Source organism: Pristis pectinata, chromosome 6 (genome assembly GCF_009764475.1).
Source record: "Pristis pectinata isolate sPriPec2 chromosome 6, sPriPec2.1.pri, whole genome shotgun sequence".
NCBI classification, from domain to species: Eukaryota; Metazoa; Chordata; class Chondrichthyes; order Rhinopristiformes; family Pristidae; genus Pristis; species Pristis pectinata.
Genome location: NC_067410.1, coordinates 24,985,896 through 25,005,986, shown reverse-complemented (window position 1 = coordinate 25,005,986; position 20,091 = coordinate 24,985,896). Strand labels below are relative to the sequence as shown.

The window sequence follows — 20,091 nt, the reverse complement described above, 5'->3', positions numbered from 1 at the left end:
CAGGTACCTCCTCCAACCTCTACTACATCAGTGAGACCAAGAGTAGACTAGACAACCATCTTACAGAACACCAACTCTGTCTGCAATGGCCATCCTTACTTCCTGATTGCATGCTATTTTAACTCCCCTTCTCATTCCCATGCCGACCTGTCAGTCCTCGGCCTTATCTACTGCCAGAGCGAGGCCAAATGCAAACTAGAAGAACAGCACCTCATATTCCGCCTGGGTAGTGTACAACCCAAAGTTATGAACATCTAATTTTACAATTTCGTGTAAACCACACTCCCTGTTCTTTTCATCTCGTTCTGGTTCTTCCCCCCATCAGCTAGTTTCATTCCCCTCCCCCATCTGGTTCCATCTGCCCATCACCCACACACTACATCTTCCGGATCTTCGATCCCCTTCCCAACATGCTCTATCTGCCCATCATCCTTCCCTTATCTGGCTCGACTTATCATTTTCCTTTCTTATCAGATTCCAGCATCTGCAGCCTCATGTTTCCGCTTATCACCTTCCAGCCTCTGTCTCTACCTCCACAAACCCCTTCACCACGCCCCCCCCCCCCCCCCCCCCCCCCCCCAACCTGGCTCCATCTGCCCATCATCTCACCTGGCTCTACCTATCGCTTGCCAGCCCCTGCCTCACCTCTTCACACCGGCTAGCTCCTGTCTACACTCTCAGTCTTAATCCAGGGCCTAGAACCGAAACGTCAACTATCACTTTGCCTCCAGGGATGCTGCTTGATCCACTGATTCCCCCAACTGTTTTTTGCTCCAAATCTAGCATCTCTCATGTTCATTATGGAGGAATAGAACCACTTTGTTAAGTCTTTGCATTTGTGTTCCTTCATTCCAAAGAACAGCCTAGTGAAACTATACAATATACTTGCCAAAATCTAAATACTCTTTCAATAGTGTGGTAAGCATTAGGGGACACAGCACTCAGATGGTGCTGCAGTTTTAATTATGCGCACACTAAAATTTGATATCTACAAGCCACACATCATCCTGACTTGGAAATATTTCACGCTCCTTTCACCGTCACTGGGTCAAAATCCTGGAACTTCCTTCCTAACAGCATTGTGGGTATACCCTCACCTCAAGGACTGCAGCAAATCAAGGAGGCAGCTCACCTCCTCCTTCTCAAGGGCAATCAGGGATGCACAATTAAATGCTGGCTCCACCCGAGAAGCCCACATCCCTTGAATGAATAAAAACATACTATACTTCTAATGATAAAAGCTAGAACTGCAGAAGCACATATTTCATTTATATAAAAGCCCTCATCAACCTGAAAAACTGCTTTTCACGTCCTGTGCTTATGTATTTTATTTCCAGAACATGTCCACTTCCTTGTGATTAATTTTAAAAAATTGAAATGTTTCACCTTATAGTCATTATCCCATTTCCAATTTTCTTTCTGCAGCTTCAAAAGAATTAACTTGCTCCTTGGCAATCACCTGCATATTTCACCACACACTATCCAAATACAAATTCAGTATTAATAAAGAAGGTTAACAGCAGTGGACGAAATTAAGGACTGTGGACTCAATTGTAATCAACCCTCCCAAGTCAGATTGTCATGTGGCTCTTCTAACCAATTTTTAAAATTACCAAAAACCCTCTAATTCCTTAGAACTTCCTTAACAAATTTAACATTTTCTTTAGATTTGTGACAATAGCAAGTTTGACTCAGCATCCAGATTGAAAATTCCTCAAAGTCATATTGACATGAAACTAGGAAGTACAAAATCTGTTAAATTCAATGTAAAATCATGCAGAGAGAATGAAATAAAGACAAGTTAAAATGCATTGTGGTTGAAACTGAAACGGGAAACAAAAAAGTTTACATTTCTGCTGTCAAACTGTCACTCAAAAGATCTGAAAGAATAAGACTCTGTTACGACTTTACTCATGGTTAAAAATTCACTTATACCAAGATATACCATGTTGAACCTTTTATTTGTTGGTAACTTGTGGGAAACCTACGCAACTTTTTACCCTTGTATGGATTTCAATACCAAGTCCATTAATAGAACAAAATAAAACTCTGATTTTTTTTTCAGAACTAGATTTGTAATTGTGATCACTGACTGCCTCAGTTATTCTTAAAGCAGAATATGGATTGTTTTTTTTTCTAAATGAACAAAAACAAACTTCAGCAATGAAACATCATGTACCTAATTCCTTCTTCCACTGGATTCTCTTGGCCTCCAGCTGATCTTTTGCATTTTCTCTTTCTCCAAGGTTTCCAAAAAGACCATCTTTGGTTTGGTTGGTTGCACTGCTTGAAGTCTCCCTGTTCATTAAAAAAAACATGAGTTTTTTGACACTCATTTTAATGAAAGATTTGCAGTTCAATTGGAAATTAAATGATATTAACTCTTGTAGGCCAATATAAGTGTTTGTATAACATGCTATTTGACTAATTGTATGCAATCTCAGGGAACAACTAAACATATTCAAGTTCTGGAATTATTAACAGAGAAAATACTTCAGTGTTCCAAAATGGAAGATGGCTATCACCATGTACAGCCACTATGGCTAATAACCAATATTAAGTATATAACACAATTTATAAAGCATTACACCAACTCTCCCAGCTAGTCAGCAAACAGATATGTAGCCATGCATACCAGAACAGTCACAGATAAATTATTTCATTCACTCAGAATAGGAATGAACCACGGCTAGCACCTTCCAACCTGCAAGTTCTACCACCATAAAGAACAAGGGCAGCAGGCGCATGGAAACACTACCATCTGCAAATTTCCAATTTGGGTCACATAAACTCATGTACTGCTGTTCCTTGATCATCACTGGGTTTAAGTCCTGGAACTCCTTACACGCAGGAGTTGCAGTGTTTCATGGCAGTGGCTCACTATCACCCTGGAGAGAAATAAATGTTGGCTTTACCAGTGACACTCTTAAAAAAAAAATTTAGAAAAATAAAAAAAAAGGAGCCCTGGCTATTGGATCAGGAGAAGCAGTTGGGGACCCTGCTTGTGATAACTATTCAATCAACCTTTGTTGGAAAGCATTCATAAATCAGCATTGGAACAGCCTGCAAACCTTCACCTTATTTGAAAAATGTCCATTGTGGCATTGGACAGGAGGGATGAAATCTAATCTGGAACAAATAACAACTTCAAAAGTAGAACTGACAAACTGATATCTTAATACGTCACATAGCGGTTAGCGTAATGCTTTACAGCACTAGCGACCCGGGTTCAATTCTGGCCACTGTCTGTAAGGAGTTTGTACGTTCTCCCTGTGTCTGTGTAGGATTCCTCCAGGTGCTCCAGCTTCCTCCCACATTCCAAAGGCGTACGGGTTAGGAAGTTGTGGCGACACTTGCGGGCTGCCCCTAGAACACTACGCAAAAGATGCATTTCACGGTGTGTTTCGATGTACATGTGACTAATAAAGATATCTTATCGCAGAGTCATGCAGCAGAGAAGCAGGCCCTTCTGCCCACCATGACCATTTTAGCTATACTAATCCCATTTATCAGTACTTGGACAATAACCTACTGTATCTTGATGGTTCAGGAACTGCTCCAGATGCTTCTTAAATGTTGTGAGAGTACCTGCCTCCACTATCTTCTCCAATAGCGCAATCCAGCTTGTAACCATCCTCTGGATGAAAAAAAATCTTCAGATGTCCTCTAAACCTCTTAAGCTTCACCTTACACCGATGCTTTGTCTTAGATAACTCTACCATGAGGAAAAAATGTTTCTTACTATCTACTCTTTCTGTGCTTCTCATAATTTTGTATACTTCTATCATCTCCCCTCAGCCTCCTCTGTCCAAGGAGGACAAGCTCAGCCTATCCAGTCTCTCCTCAGAAATGAAGCATTCCACCAGAGGTAACATCCTAGTGATTCTCCTCTGCACCTTTTACGGTGCAATCACATCCTTCCTATAGTGTGGCAACCAGAACTACACACAATATTCCTTCCTTTTATAAAGTTGTACCAAATCCTAACTGCTCTTCTACTCTATGCTGCAGTTAGTTCAGGCAAGCATCTATATGCAGTTTTCACTATGTCTCTGCCTGTTCTGCCACCTTCAGGTATCTTTGGACTGGTAAATCAAGGTCACCTGGTTCCACTATACTCTCTAGGGCCCCACCATTCCTGGTGTACGTCCTACCATTACTCGACTAACCACCCCCCACCCCCCCCAACTCCCCTCCAAAATGCATCACCTCATACTTACTCACACTTTATTTTGTAATTTGTAGTAATTTTATGTCTTTGCACTGTACTGCTGCTGCAAAACAACAAATTTCACGACATACAAGTGATAATAAACTATCCTGATCATCAGGATGAAATTCCATTTGCCATTGCTCTGCCCATCTTAGCAACTAATCAATATCATTCTGTAGCCTAAAACTACCCCCCTATAAAAAATGCCACCAATGTTCGTGACATCTGCAAACTTAAAAATCATACCTCTTAGAATGACATCCAAGTTGTTAAGGTATATAACAAACAGCAAGGGTCCCAGCATCAATCCCTCTGGTACACTACTGGACACAAGTTTCTAATCACAAAAGCTACCTTCCACCATCACCGTCTCCAATTACAAAGCCAATTTTGGATCCAATTTGCTTTGGATCACATGGGCCCTGACCTTTTAGCCCAGCCTTCCCTATGGTATCTTGTCAAAGGCCCTACTGAAATCCATGCAAATCACATCAACCTCACCACACTCAATATATTTAGTCACTCTTCAAAAAATTCAATTAAATTAGTCAAACAAGATCTCCGAGAAACAAATCCATGCTGGCTATGCCTGCCTTTCCAAATGTAGATTAATCCTGCCCCTCACAATTTTTCCAATAATTTTCCTACCACTGACATTACACTAATTTGCCTATAATTACTCAACTTAGCCTTACTGCCCTTCTTGAAAAAACTCTTCCAGTCATCTGGCACCTCATCTGTTGCCAGCAAAGATTTAAATAACTCTGTCAGGGCCACTCCAGGTATTGATGGGGAGGGAGTTCCTGCATTTAGACCAAGTGATGACAAAGAAAAGGTTATACACTTCCAAGTCAAGATGGCACATGGGGCTTCAATGAATTCAATCACAGAACAAAAATCTACTTTTAGAGAGTAAAATAAAATCTCAATTCTCTTACTTTAACTATGTTCTAATTAGTAAAAGTTGAGAATTTTTAAATATGGATAAAACGACTGAACCCTGCAAATGCACTAGTGTTTATAACAATCAATTTTTAAAGAAAAAATCTGAATTTTACTTGTTTGCAATTAGTTGGTATTTTATACTTATCCCCAAAATACTGATATCTTGTTTAGCATTGAAGGTGCATTCCAAGGAACAAGAGCACAAATGATATCAGTGCTAAAAAAGATGGTCAGTGGACATTGGCACCAGGGACAAATGTATGGTGAGAAACAAATATGGGGAGACAGCAGCTTCCCTTGCACCCAAAAGGGAGGGTATAAGAAAGACTGTGGGATCTGGGTGGTCTTCTATACATGCAGCAACTGCTGGCAGTCCCCAGCAAAAGTCCACTCTCACTGAACTATTAGGGTGCAGCCCTGACCCCCAACCCCCACCCCCCCACACATCAGTGTTGAGAAGTCAAAATCAAAAGTCACAAGTTGGAGTTTATTATCATATGCACAAGTACATGTATGCACAGGTGCAATGAAAAATTTACCTGCAGCAGCATCACAGGCACATAATATCAGATACACAAGATTCAGAATAAAAATATAAATTAATGACATAAATTATACAGAATTATACAAGAAAGAACACAATTAGAACAAAAAAAATGGTCAAAGTATTGCTATACTGTGGTAGTGATTTGGGTTGTGCAAGTTGGCCTGCTCATGCAAGCCTGCGCAATATGAATTCTCACAAGCAGCCTCTCTAATACTAGCCAAAGGGCAATTCATTGCTGCAGAAGCACCAGCAGAGGGCAGGGACTCATACCCACGATCCTAGCACAGCAGTGTACAGCTGAAGAGAATTCAGGGTTTCGAGTCAGGTTCCTGGCTCAGCTGCTGGGAGGGCAGAGATTTGCCCCAAGCTCCTGGCACAGCAATGAATGTCTTTTTAAAGTATGGGGCTATGTACTCGTGAATGTTTGGACTGAAGGACCAATAACACTACAACAAATCAGTGCAGTGCAGGGTTTCAATGTCTTCCAAGATTTTTCACACCAGGAAGTTCTTCAACAACCAGCTTTCTTTTACAGCAGAATACCATGTATTTTATTCTAGTTGTAATCTTAACTGTACTGGCCATCCAATTACTCTCTTTACCTAGTTCTGATGAAGAGTTTTCAACCTGAAACATTAACATTGTTTCTCTATACCAGATACTGCTTGACTTGCTAAGTGTTTCCAGAATTTTCTACTTTTACTATCATCAACCTCTACCTGACCAGAATGGTATAACCTGCTGTGATACAGATAAACTTGGATTTCTGTTTATATAAAAAGGTACTTTTTTTTTGTTTGGTTTCAGATACCTACTTATTACCCGTGTTTTCAGTTTGTACACTGTTTGCTTGTTCAACATTTGCTCCAGATGTCTTAGTTACTTGTGGTTCTTGGCATGAACTATTCTCCCGTGAGGCCTCATTATTGCTGCAGCCAATTCCATTCAGCAAGTTTGGATTATCACCCTTTTTAAGCTCCTTATCTGTGGCTTCAATTTCTTTAACTCCTTTACCTATAGAAAAAAATAAAAATTATTTCTTCAAAATTTATTCTCTGATGTAAATGATTCCTTAAGTTGGTTAAAAATAAATGTGACCATATTCTATATGATCCAAGATCAAATGTTGATATTTACTTTCTGTATTACTATAAAGAATATTAATATTTATAGCACTGATTTCAAAATATTTTGTGGAGGAACCATCCAAGCATGAGGATTCTTTAGTGCTCACGTCTTGATTTTTCATAATATAGTACTATGATTGCACAAAATGTTTGATGGCTCAGCAACAGTGATGATTATAAGAAAACTCTTATTTTGTGAGCAGTCAATAATTACAGTAACTACAAAAAGCAATTTTCTTAAGAACCTGCCTGAAAATTTATGCTTCCCTTTTGGACAATAAAGTGCAATATCAGTCACAAAGTTGCATCACACACAAACAGGCCATATCCATTCACCATATCCATGCTAATCTTAGTGCCCATTTACATTAATCCCATTTGCCCGTATTAGGTCCATATCCTTCTATTTTAAATGCCTGCCCAAATGTCTCTTAAATGTAGTGATCGTTCTGACTTTGCCACCGAATTCCAGATATCAACAACTCTGTGAAAAAGAAACTTTCCCATAAGATCCCTTTTAAAACTCCTTCCTCTCATCTTAAACTTATGCCCTCTAGCTTTTGATACTACTACCATGAGAACAAGATTCTGACTAAATATCTATGCCACTATACAAAACATGCTTTACAGCTTTCATGGTCTAATACTGATTGCAAAGCTTACAGGCTTTATCCTGACTTGTGCTAATTATCTAGTTTCAGCTAAATGGTTTGCATTGAGTATTGCAATTTATCTCTCATTGTTGAAATCCTGAGATCGAGAGAACTGGCCAGGGTTTTTGAAATCGATATCCAGTTACTGCTTTTAAAAGGGATCAAGTTCATTAGTGTTTCTTGCTTTATTCACTCCAACCCAAATAGTTTGTTGACATTTTGGCTGAAAACAAAAACTGGATCACTTTGAGCCCATTTTGTATGCAGAAATTGTACACACAAAATAATTAACCTAGAGCAGCCTCAATTAAATTATGCCTATTGTAAAATTGGACCAAGTACTCACATCAGGGTGCCAGATATACAACCAATTACCAATCACAATTCAAGTTTAGCATTAAGGGTGAAATCTGATTTCTAGTCTTTGATGTCCAAATTCATACATGAAGCATAGCTGTTTGAGGAAGTATCAAAGGGCTGTAAATCAAACAAAAAACTTAGATGCTGGAAATCTGAAATAAAAACAAAAAATACTTGAAAAACTCAGCAGGTCCATCATCAGTGGGAGGAGAAACAGAGTTAACATTTCAGGTTGAAAACCCTTTGACCTCCTGCATGGTTACAATGAGGCCCAACACAAGCAGAGGAAGAACACCTCATCTTCTTTCTGGGCACCTTGCATCCTGTCAGACTAGATACCGAATTCTCCAACTTTAGATAACTTGCTTTCTCTGTATCAGAACTGCCCACTTCTACTGCAAGTCATCCATCTGTGATATTGCTTCGTTGGTACAGTTTGATCTGCTGGGCATGAACCACAGCCCAGCTATTGGGAATATATTATGCTCTTGTCTGTTAACCTATTTGACTGACAACATATTATCAAGACAACCCTTGCCTCATCCTATAACAGATATTCCCTTTGTCCAACTAGCTCCTTCTGTCACTTTCTCTCCAACTTAAAGCTATTTTTTTTTTTAAAATCCCTTTCCCAGTTCTGATGAAGTGTCTTCGACTGGAAACATTAATTTTGTCTCCCTTTCCACAGATGCTGCTTGACCTGTTGAGTGTTTCTAGCAATTTCTGTTTTTATCAAAACACTGTTGTTAATGGTGAAGCAAGCAGAGAAAAGCAAATGTTCAAAGATTTGATTTGTCCAAATTCCAAAAGTGTGGTTTAGGAATCAGGACATCATCATGACACCTACCTGCTTTTGTACTTTTGTCTCTTTCCTGCTTTTGGTTGGAAGTTTTATTTGCTTGGCTTACAGATGCCAAAATCTGTTGAAGTTGCTCTTGGGTCAGACAAACCAAATTCTCTCTCAACTCTTCAGAGGAGATCTTTTGTTTCTTTGGTGGCTGTTGCTTCGTTACGCCAAGTTTCTTCACAGTAGTTTTAGTTCCAGGCTGCCCATTTTTGGGAGTTGTTTCACAATTATTTTTGGTTTTGTTGTCTGCCTTTTTATCTGTAATCAATGGTTCTGTACTTTCTCCTTTCCCAGGTGCAACAATAGTGTTGGTTACAGTAGTTTTCAACAAAGGCTTCTCAGTCTTAGAATTATTCTCATGAGATGAAGCAACTTGTAAAATTTGTTTTGACTTCAGCGGATGTATTGTCCTGTTCTTGTACTTTATCTGACAAGTATTTAAAACCGTCAGCAAATGTAGTATTACAGGAAACAAAATTATGGAATGGCTAGAGCTTAAAATTTAAATTCTCTTCCAGGCCAGGGTGAATAGATACAGCACCTCAGAATTAAAAGCACTTAAATAATATGCAGTTAAACCATGTCCGGCTATTTTATTTGTTTCAACCTTGGCTCCATTTACCCAAATCGTCTTCATTCAACCCACTCTAAATATATCTCTGTTAAATATACTTGTGTCCTACTTCAATAATGTTCCATGTTATCATATTCAACACAACTCTTCTGTGCAATGATTCTGCCCTGTATAGGTTTAGGTACCTGTATCTATAACATTTAACTTTCTTAACTTTGGCATCATTCCTTCATAATCCACTAATTTCAATTAAACATCCTTTTTTTTCCAAAAAAAACCTATTTGCCTCAACTTAAAAAATGGTGACAATACTGAGCTCATGTCATCTTTACTATACAGCATTCTAAACCTTTCCCCCATGTACTCACTTTGCTTCTTAAAATGACAAAGGGCAAAAGAGAACAAAAAGGAAGAGGTGGAGGTGGCAGAGGGAAGAGCAGGGCAGGTGGGAGAGACAGGGAAGAGGGAGTGGATAAGAGGAGGGAACAAGGGAAGAGATGGGTCAACATTTGCTCCAATGGAGGTGCATTATCTCATTGGGGTTTTCCCCTCTACTTAATCATACGTGGAACTCTGTGAAAGTACTGATAGCATCCAAAATAGGATGGCGAGGTATGTCTGTGAATGCCCATTAACTTCTAGGTTTCTTCATTAAATAGAAAAGGATTGGAAAAGCAACAGCTTCAGTTGGAGAATCATACAAGAGGAATCAATTCTCACATCAGCAGGGGATACAACTTATATGTTTGCCTTCTAGAGGAATAGGTACCAAAATACATATTTTCAGATTTTATCAGAAGGGCCCTATTTTAACCCAAGGTTGGGGGTGGGAAACGAGCATGGCAAGTTAGGGGTGAACATGAACATATTGTTAAAATCCTTTCACAGCCGGGTAATAGAGGAGGCCTGGTTTTATCACGAAGGGGAATGGAGGGGATAGAATGGGCAACTGCAGATCTGTCCAATATACAAATGATAAATGAATTTGGATTACTTACCTTCTTAGTTCCTTTTGATGAAACATCTGTAATAAGAATAGATCAACAAAAAAATTAGTTTCAAATTAAGTCTGCACTAAGCTACATGGCTTGGCCCTTTTCCTTAGTTTTTCAATTGCAAAAATAAAATGTTACTTAATTTCAATATTAATTGTATTTATTCAAAGGAGAAACCACACTCAGGAAAAATCTGCAAACATAAAAAGGGGTGAATTTAACTCAATGGCAAATAAGAATGGTGGACACAGGAGGATGGAAAAATATATTATTCCTCACCACCATACACCAGATGCAAATATCCTGGTTTTTTTGGCAGTACGAAGAGGGGCCCCAAAGTTAATCTAAAAAAAAACAAATCGTAAAATATCTGTTCCAAAATAAACCAAAATTAAAGCAGTAAAATCCAAGAAAATAAGATTGTTTCAAGTACAGTAAAACTCTGATAATTCACTATCCCACTATTAAGAAATCCCAGGATGATGTTTGCCACACTCCCTTCAACTCACCAGGAAAGCTTATTATGCTAGTGTAACATTAAATAAAAAGCAAATTAAAAGTGTATTGAGGTTTAAAAGAAATAACTTCTGATAGTCCAGAAAATTTGCCAGTCCGGCACCAAGGCCCCAAGCATGCCAGACTATTAGAGTTTGCATAAGCCTTCAACTAAAGTCTTCCATTTTTATTAACTAATAAATTTGATGCTTTGATGAGAATACTGACCTTGCCCATACTTTAAAATTTCCCGACATGTAATAACTAAATCAAAACACAAAGGTGAAAAATACAATAGGAGCAGAATAGTAGTAGTTTTACCATCTCACCATCTGGTAAGAAAAGCTTACCATCTTAGTCTTAGCCTGTATTTGATCACCACCTCTGAGTAGCTGGTGCACCTAACCAAAAATCAACCAATCGTCCCTTTACAATATAAATTAGGACCTTCATAAGAACATTGAGCAATAATTTGAATGTTTACTATGAAGCAGAATACTTACTGTGCAAGTTGCACCTAGGCAGTCCAGAAAGATACAAAAAGGGGGATATGGCACGAGAATGCTTCTATTGTTCACCCAAAACAGTGATAAATGGCTATCCTGATACTTGTCTGTGCATTCATTGAGTGCCCCATTCCCCCATCGGCTACATGAGAAATGAGGTTCAATCCCCAAGATGGAATAGTTTCCTTTGGCACCAACAGGCAACCAGCTGCCAGGCTTCACTTGCCACCCAGTAGTTAAAATATTCTTAGGAATAGGATTTATGAGAATTTGGAAAACCATGGCTTAATTAGGGACAGTCAGCATGGCTTTGTGTAAGGCAAGTCGCGTCTTACTAGGAGTTTGTTTAGAGGAGGTGACGAAGGTGATCAATGAAGGTAGAGCTGTGGATGTTGTCTACATGGATTTTAGTATGGCATTTGACAAGTTCTCTCACAGGAGGCTCATCCAGAAGATTAAGATGCATAGGATCCATGGTGAATTGGCCATTTGGATTCAGAATTGGCTTGCCCATAGAAGACAGAGGGCAGTGGTCGATGGGACTTATTCTGGCTGGTGACCCGTGACCAGTGGGGTTCCTCAGGGATTTGTACTGGGTCCTCTGCTGTTTGTGATTATATATGACCTGGATGAACATATAGATGGCTAGGTTAATAAGTTTGCAGATGATACAAAGATTGGTGGGATTGTGGATATTATGTAAAGATTGCCAAAGGATACAGCAGGATATAGAGCAGTTGCAGATATGGGTGGAGAAATAGCAGATGGAGTTTAATCCGGCCAAATGTGAGGTGTTGTGCTTTGGGAGATTTAATATGAAGGGACAGTACACTGTTAATGGCAAGACGTTTAACAATGTTGATGTACAGAGGGATCTTGGGGTCCAAGTCCATAGCTACCTGAAAGTGGCTGCACAGGTTGATCGGGTGGTCAAGAAGGCCATGCTTGCCTTCATTAGTCGAGGCAATGAGTTCAAGAGTCAGGAAGTTATGTTGCAGCTTCATAAAACACTAGCTCAGCAACATTTGGACTACTGCATTCAATTCTGGTTGCCACATAATAGGAAGGATGTGGAGGCTTTGAAGAGGGTGCAGAAGAGGTTTATCAGGATGCTACCTGGAGTAGAGGGCAAATGCTATAACGAGAAGATGAACAACCTTGGGTTGTTTTCTCTGGAGCGGCAGAGGCTGAGGGGAAATCGGATTGAGGTTTACAAGATTATGAGAGGCATAGACAGCCGGTATCTTTTTACTAAGGTCGAAATGTCTAATATTAGAGGGCATTCATTTGAAGTGAGGAAGGCAAGTTCAAAGGAGATGTGCAGGGCAAGTTTTTTTTTCTTTTACATAGACTGGTGGGTGCCTGGGATGCACTGTCAGGGATGGTGGTGAGGCAAATACGACAGAGACATTCAAGAGGTTCTTGGATAGGCACATGAATGTGCAGAGAATGGAAGGATATGTACAGTGTGTTGGCAGAAGGAGTTATTTTAGTTAAGCATTTAATTACTAGTTTAATTAGTTCAGCGCAACATCATGGGCTGAAGGGCCTGTTCCTGTGCTGTACTGTTCTATTCTATATACATAGGAGGCAGATCTTCTGGGTATATAGAGGATATTAATTAGACAATAGAGCCTCAACACACTGTGTTCAATTTTTCTTTCCAGAGACATTCTACAAGATGTACAATAGGGAAATTACTTCCTACTGCCTGTGCTACATTTGAAGTTGAATTTCACAGCACTGGCAACACCCAGCTTCACCTCAATCATTTCACAGCCCACTACTGTCAGACTGCTTCTCCAAGATTCAGCACTAAACAGAAATTTCCTCCAACTAAATAATGGGAAGGTCAAATCTATAATTTTTGGCCATTGCCACAAACCCCATTCCTCAAACACTCCTAGATCCAAGTCTGAAATAGTCTGTAATCTGAAGTATGAACATTGAACACAATACTGAATCAGTACTGTGTTACTGATGTTATTGAATCAGCAATCCAGAACCATAAATTCAAATTTCACCATGCCAGCTGAGAAATTTGAATTCTCTTAATTAAACAAATAATCTGGGAATTGAAAAAACTAGTATCAGTAAGAATACACTTACCTCACTCAGAGAGACGAATTACCGACAGTGCTGTTGTGCCAGAAGGCTGGTGCAACCACTGCCTTCCTCACCACTGTGCGAGGAGCCACCACAAATCTCAGCCCTTCACAGGCACTTCCCCAGCAATGCATCACCAGAGCTCAGGATGAAGAGGCTGCCTGTGGGGGCTGGTGTTGGGCAGACGAGGGTGGGCAGTACAACTGTTCAACACTAAAAAGCAAGCTCCAGGTGATGCTCTGGATAGCACCTTCCAACATCTTGACAATAGCCTGTGTCTTAAAGTCTCTCTTATCACCTCTTATGTGATGGAAGCTGCTGTCTTCTTACTCTATGAGGTTGTTCCAATAGGGAAATCTCTAAATTGGGGAGATCTTTACAGCCATACCTAGCAAAGGGGAGATGGGCAGGTAGCACTTTCCATCATAGTACAGGTGAGTGCACTAGGTTCCCAACTGAGCATCACTGTTCTTTGAAGGTGCTACAGGATCTTCTATATTGGCCCAATTTTAGATTCAACTTCATCCAAAGGATAGCACCTCCATTGGTGGAACACTTGCTCAGTACTGCAAAGTAGCGTCAGTCTAAATTTTTGTGCTCAAGTCTGAAATTAGAGTTGAAATCATGCCCTTCTGACTCAGAGGCAAGTGCCACCAGCTGAAGAAAAATACCCATAGGTCAGATGAGAACCAGAAGTTATTCCATATTCGGCATTTAAATTTCTATCATCACTGACAGAGCCCTCAAGCACATAATGGTGAGAGGAAAACTTGATTGACCTCATCTGCAAAAGAATCCCACCACCATCTGCAAACTCAGTCTAGTTACTCTCAACTGTGTTATTATTAATAATTTTAAATCTCAACCATTGAAGGCTGGATTGCTTAGCCATAATGAAAGAATGCTGCTTTCTAAATATTTTGTATGCAAACAGTGTGGCATTACAACTTCACCATGTATTAGGTCCTGCTCTTGTTATGCCCTTCGATATACTTCGCTGAACTAAGGTTGGCCTTTTGGTTTGAAGAGAATAGTAGAGTGAGGTTTAGAAGTAGAAAACAGTAGTAGTAGCAGGTCCTTGACCTATTCAGCCTTTCATCCAGAATCATTACTCTGTTCCAGCTTTCTCCCCATATTCCTTGATCTCATTAACTATTAGTAATATTTAGCTCCTTGAATATATTTAATGATTTGGCCACAGAGCCAAATCATTAAATAAATTTGAGAAGGAGTTACATATATTGCGAAAAGCTAATGAAATCAAGGAATATAGGGAGAAAGCTGGAACAGGGTACTGAATTTGGATGATCAGTTATGATCATATTGAAAGGTGGAATGGGCTCAAGGGTTCATGTCGCCTTATCTTGCCCCTACTTTCAATATTTTTAATGTTTCTATTCCTCACCCTGCCATTATCAAGCAAAAGGACCAAACCTAGTTCAAGAAGACTGTCAAAAAGCATACAAAGACATGATGAAGCTAAAGCATCAAACTATTCACATTAGAAAGCAGTGTATAATAGTTACAGCTAAGCAATCACACCACCGACAGTTGAGATCAAAATTCTGAAATCATGCAACAGTTGCGAATACTGGCCGACAAACAATTAAGGGCCCAATTATCCAGCACTTCATGACCAGCACATTCAAGATATGATCAATTCTGAGCTGACATCAGGGTAGTATTAAGGGTGCTCAGAGGCCAACTTCAAGTTAACAAACACAATTGGTTAACCAGCCTGTCAAAACCAGCACGTCAAAACCAGCACATACCAGGAATCGGTGTTGTTTTGTGACAGAAGTTTGAAACTCTCATCTGATGCTCAAGCCCCATCCTTGCCAGATTACCCTTAGACTTGACTATTCCAATGCAATCCTACACACCCATATATGTTTAATCGCTTAAACTGGTAATCATCCAAATCTCTGCTGGCTAAATCCTAATCTACATTTACTTCTATTAGCCCAATATGCCTATGCTCACCAATCTATACTGGTGAGTACAAGGAGATGCAGCAACAATATTATTTACATAAAGACAGGGGCTCCCCAGATTACAGATGACCTAATTTATGGAAACCCAACTTTACACAAATTCTCCATACAGTTTTAAAGTATATTTCAAGATAGTAATAATAATCGTCATAACATTTTGTCATATCCATTAATGACTGTAATGGTATATATCCATTACTTCAATTTGGAGTAGTTCTGAGGTGAATATTCAATGAAATGAAAGAATTATAAAAATTGTACATGGATCAAAACAATATGGGTAGCTATAGAACATGGACATTTCTGACTTATGGAGAATTCTCAGGAATGGAACCCTTATGCAACCCAGAGAATGCCTGTACAAATTGTTAATGTTATCAAGAAGCAACTGAAATTCTGTACTTTTCTGATGCTGCCTACCAACTTAAACTGTTTATATATTTGCTGTATGAGATGTGCTTACACAGTTCAATCAGTTCAAATTTGAAAACTGCCACTATAGATGTAACATAATTGAATCTGATTTTGACCAGAAAAGTGAAATACCAGTACCAAGACAAAACAAACTAATTCAACTGGAAATCAACCAATTGTACTCTGTGTTCTAGTCCAATCTAAAAATTGCCTATCTTGCTTTCAGGAACAGATTTCACAACTCCAACCACCCACTGGGCAAAAAGATTTTCTCTCGCCTCCTCCGAATCCTACCATTACTTTAAATCTATACTTTTTTGTATCCTTTGCTAAGGGAAGCAGGCCCTTCCCATATACTCTGTTTAGATCCCTCTATTTTATTTAACTCAATTAAGTTTCCCCTCAGCCTCCTCTGCCAGATAGAAAACAACACCACTTTATCCAATCTTCTCCTCATAACTACAATTTTCTAGTCCTGGCAAAATCCCTATGTCTCTTCAGCACCCTTTCCAAAACAATCACATCTTTCCTATAATGTGGTGACAAGAAATGCATGTACTAATCAAGCTGCAGCCTAACTATTGTTATTGCAATAACCTCCCTGCTCATATATTCTATAGGTTTTATTCATATATGTTTGATTAGGGAGCTTGAGTAGGAGACAAATTAAATTTAGTTTGTTAGGGTCATTTGTAGCTTCAGCAAATCATTGCTTCCATCACTTATTAATTTAATGGTTAAGATACTTGCTTGGTTATTTATACATTTTTCATCTTTTGGAAGCAAGAAAAAAAAGAGGGTTCATATGATCAGCAAATGATATGCAGTCATGATCACTTTTTGTTTGATCCTCACATTTCTACAAACTCAAAGAATCATAGAGTGGTTACAGCACAGGGGGCAACATTTAGCCCATCAAGCCAATATCAGCTGTAGAATTGCAATCCAATTTGCCCAACTCACCCATCCTATTCCCGCAACCATGCAAATTCTTTCCTGTCAGATGCTTATTTAGATTGCTTTTGAATGCTACAGTTGAATCTCCACTATTAGCTCTGGTAGTGCATTCCAGATCCAAATTGCACTACCTAAAACAATAAGGTTTCCACATATTACTTTTGGTTCTTTTGTTAAACACATTTGTTCTATGTTCCTTGGTGCTTAATCCTTCCATCAATGGAAACCTTAAAGATTGTCCAAATGCTTGGCAGATGTACATATATTGTTAGCAATAAAGTCCAAGAGTTTGTCAACAGAAGTTGGCTGAGATGTTGAACCCAATTAAAATACATGCAATAAAAGCTGAATAACTTAACTGAACCAAAAGCAGAGTAAACAATGCACAGACTAGAAAAAATACACAACAGAACAATTATTTCTTACAGATAGCTGATTTTGAAATAAATAATTTCACTATTCAAGAATACTTATTTTCTCTGTCTTCAGAAAGCCAAATGAAAATGAATTGATGGAACTTTTTGGCTCAGATCAAATTTGAATACTTAAAAAGTGCAAGCAATGACATAAATGATACAGGGAAAGACTAGAATAATGTACAATTACCCTCCTTCAGCCGAGAAAATATAGCCTCAATGCATCCAAAATGGTGACTATGGATGAACAGTAAACACTCAAAATCAACTTCTGAAATTAGCACTTACCATAAGGTGCTAAAATTAACTTAGGCTTTCCATTCAAAAACTGTGTTTCAAGCTTCAAACCATCCCTACAAGCAAGCAAAAATTGTTAGCATGCATCTTAGAAACCCATATTCTTATCTGAATGCAGTCGTGTTTACTGTATAAATTTCTGTTTTTGTTTACAGAGCTAATATGTAGTACAAATGGCTCACTTAAAAGTTGTTAGTTTTTCTTAGTTAAAATTAGTAGATAATGAAGACAAGTATCTTCTAGCCCCTGGTTAGGTTCCACATCTATTATTCAACTGGGTAACAGTTGGCTGCATGCCTCTGCCCCTTCCTTTTCATACAATGTGCATAGATTTCCTCTAGCAAACCAATCAAGATCAGAAATGACTGATTTCACAAATCAGATGCTGGTCAAGAAAACAAATGTACCGGAATGGACATTTGAAACTGAACCTTACGCTCCTTCAGTGCTTATATTTAAATTACATTGCAGCATTCTACTTATCTGGATTCTAAACCAGCAACCATTCCTTAAGCCACTTAAAACTATTGTTTGTTACATTGGTATGTATTGCTGCTAAAAACACCAATAAAAACATCAGTATGGGAAAATAAATGCTACTACAATTATTATAATACAGATCTGATCAGCTGAAACTCAGCATTAGTACTCTTGCCTCTGAGTCACAAAGTCATGGGTTCAAATCGAGTCCAGAAATCTGAGCATATGGTTTAGTACAGGACTGACAGCTGGTGTTGACTGTCAGATGGAACATTAATCCAAGTCCTCACCTGCTCAGAAAGCAAAAGATCCTAGCTGAGGAAACAAAGGGGGTTTATCCTAATATCTGCCCAACATCTAAAACCATTGAAGCCAAGTCATCTTATTATTCCAGAACAATAGCAACCTGCAGAAAACATGGAATGTTCTTAACTGGATTCAAATGGAATATGACCACCCTGGTCACGAAACACAAATGGTGCAAAAAGGAGATCCAAATACTTGTGGGAGAAAAGAGTAGTCTCAGTCAGACAATGCATCACATATTATCCTTTACAAAAATCTAATTGCAATATTTAAAATATCCTAATCTCAACAACCTTAGATCAAGCAACAGAACTCAAACGCACTAATAATCGTTGCTCCAAACAAGACTTGTGAAAGGAGACCTTTATTTTGATTTCAAGTTCGACCTAACTACACACAGATTGGAAATGCACCAGACAATGTCACATTACTAATTACAGTACAAATCAATTTCACTGGCCTTAAAATTTGCAATTTGTGGTCTTCATGTGTATATGTAAATACATTAAATCTGTTTCTTCACTAAATCTGCCAATGGGTTAATCCATTCTTTTAGTTTCATTTAGATTATTCAACAGCTCAGGTACAATAGAAAAAATAACTTTGATAAGCACTTTGGCAATAAACTATTTACCTCAAATTACATTTCCCATTTTATTTAATGCTCAAAACTAACTTTAACTACCATGATCCTATTCAACAGTGAAGCAGGTTTAAGATGCTCCATGATCTACTCCTGGTTCTATTCCTTATCTTCCCAAAGTCAGAAAGACTACCCTTTTCCAGAATCCAGGAGATTTTTTCAATAGGAAAATTCTGTACATCAGAAATCATATTATACATAAAATAACCAGAGAAGAACTTCTCAAAGAAAGCACAATCGCATCCACACGTGTGGCAGTTTGCCTCAAACGGCGCCTCCGAGTCGCAGTGCGGTAATCCCATTTCAGGAGTTAAACACGTTGTTTTACACACAAAAGCACAACACGGAGGGAATGCTTTGAATGATATTTAAAGGGCTCGCCCGTTTTTCGTTCGTACTAATTGAAGAGCAAAGAGCTCTTATTATCTCACAAGGCATCAAAAAATAAAATCTGCCCGTTTATCTCACCAATCGTGGGGTCATGCTGGGAAGTAAACTGAACCCCACAAAGTAACAACCATTTTATCTAAAGTAATTCTCGTGATATATGTAACAATTTTCTTCTTTCATACCCATAAAGATTGTCAACAAATCCTTCAATCACAATACTTGAGGACACCGCAACCCAGTAGTGCAATAATTCTGATAACCAATACACAACGTAACCACTACCAGTAGACTCGTCACTTTGGACCACCCAGTTAACCACCCTCGGTGGCTCAGGCTCCAGAGCCAAAGAAACAATACGTTGTCTACTGCCAACAAAGAACGATTCAATAAAGTAACACAGTACCCCAAATTCATGGCACAATAGTCACTGCGCTGCTTTAATTAAAAGATTAAAATAACCAGGGCGACACCTCCCCCGATGCCCGATCTTGACCACGGCTTCGTCACAAACTGCATCTCGGTTGCTGGCCACATAAAAACCTTGTCTCTGATTGGACTTTTCTACTGCACGACTCCCACCAACCATCAGCCTAGTTCTACTCCGATGTCCAGGTGCGCATGTCTCAGGCAGAGAGGATGTCTTGTAGTTTCTGCTTTGTACAGACAAAATGACGGAAGTATTCAGTAGGTCAGGTAATAGCTATGAAGAGATAAACTGTCTTTTCAGGTTAATGAACCTGAATCAGGATTAGAAAAGCGAGGAAGGAAGCGCGTTTTAAGTTGCAGAGGAGGTTGGAGATAGAGGGTATGACACACAAAATGCTGG

General features: G+C 38.9%; 1 protein-coding gene across 5 annotated transcripts in view; it reads right to left on the bottom strand.

Annotated features, from left to right (window-relative positions):
* ccdc66 (coiled-coil domain containing 66) overlaps positions 1-19,797 on the bottom strand; it is a 57,133-nt gene extending 37,336 nt beyond the window's left edge. Inside the window, exons 1-6 of one of the 5 annotated variants that reach the window (XM_052017836.1) lie at positions 19,669-19,797; positions 17,438-17,502; positions 10,265-10,290; positions 8,693-9,119; positions 6,521-6,719; positions 2,180-2,298 (exon numbers count right to left, since the gene is read on the bottom strand). In XM_052017836.1, coding sequence (XP_051873796.1) covers positions 2,180-2,298; positions 6,521-6,719; positions 8,693-9,119; positions 10,265-10,290; positions 17,438-17,502; positions 19,669-19,679 — 847 coding nt within the window. In that variant the 5' untranslated portion in view covers positions 19,680-19,797. Of the gene's footprint in view, positions 1-2,179; positions 2,299-3,211; positions 3,263-6,520; positions 6,720-8,692; positions 9,120-10,264; positions 10,291-17,437; positions 17,503-19,447; positions 19,640-19,668 lie in introns of those variants that run through there. The other 4 variants (XM_052017839.1, XM_052017838.1, XM_052017837.1 and 1 more) reach the window with 4 other exon arrangements.
* Between the last annotated feature and the right edge of the window lie 294 nt (positions 19,798-20,091).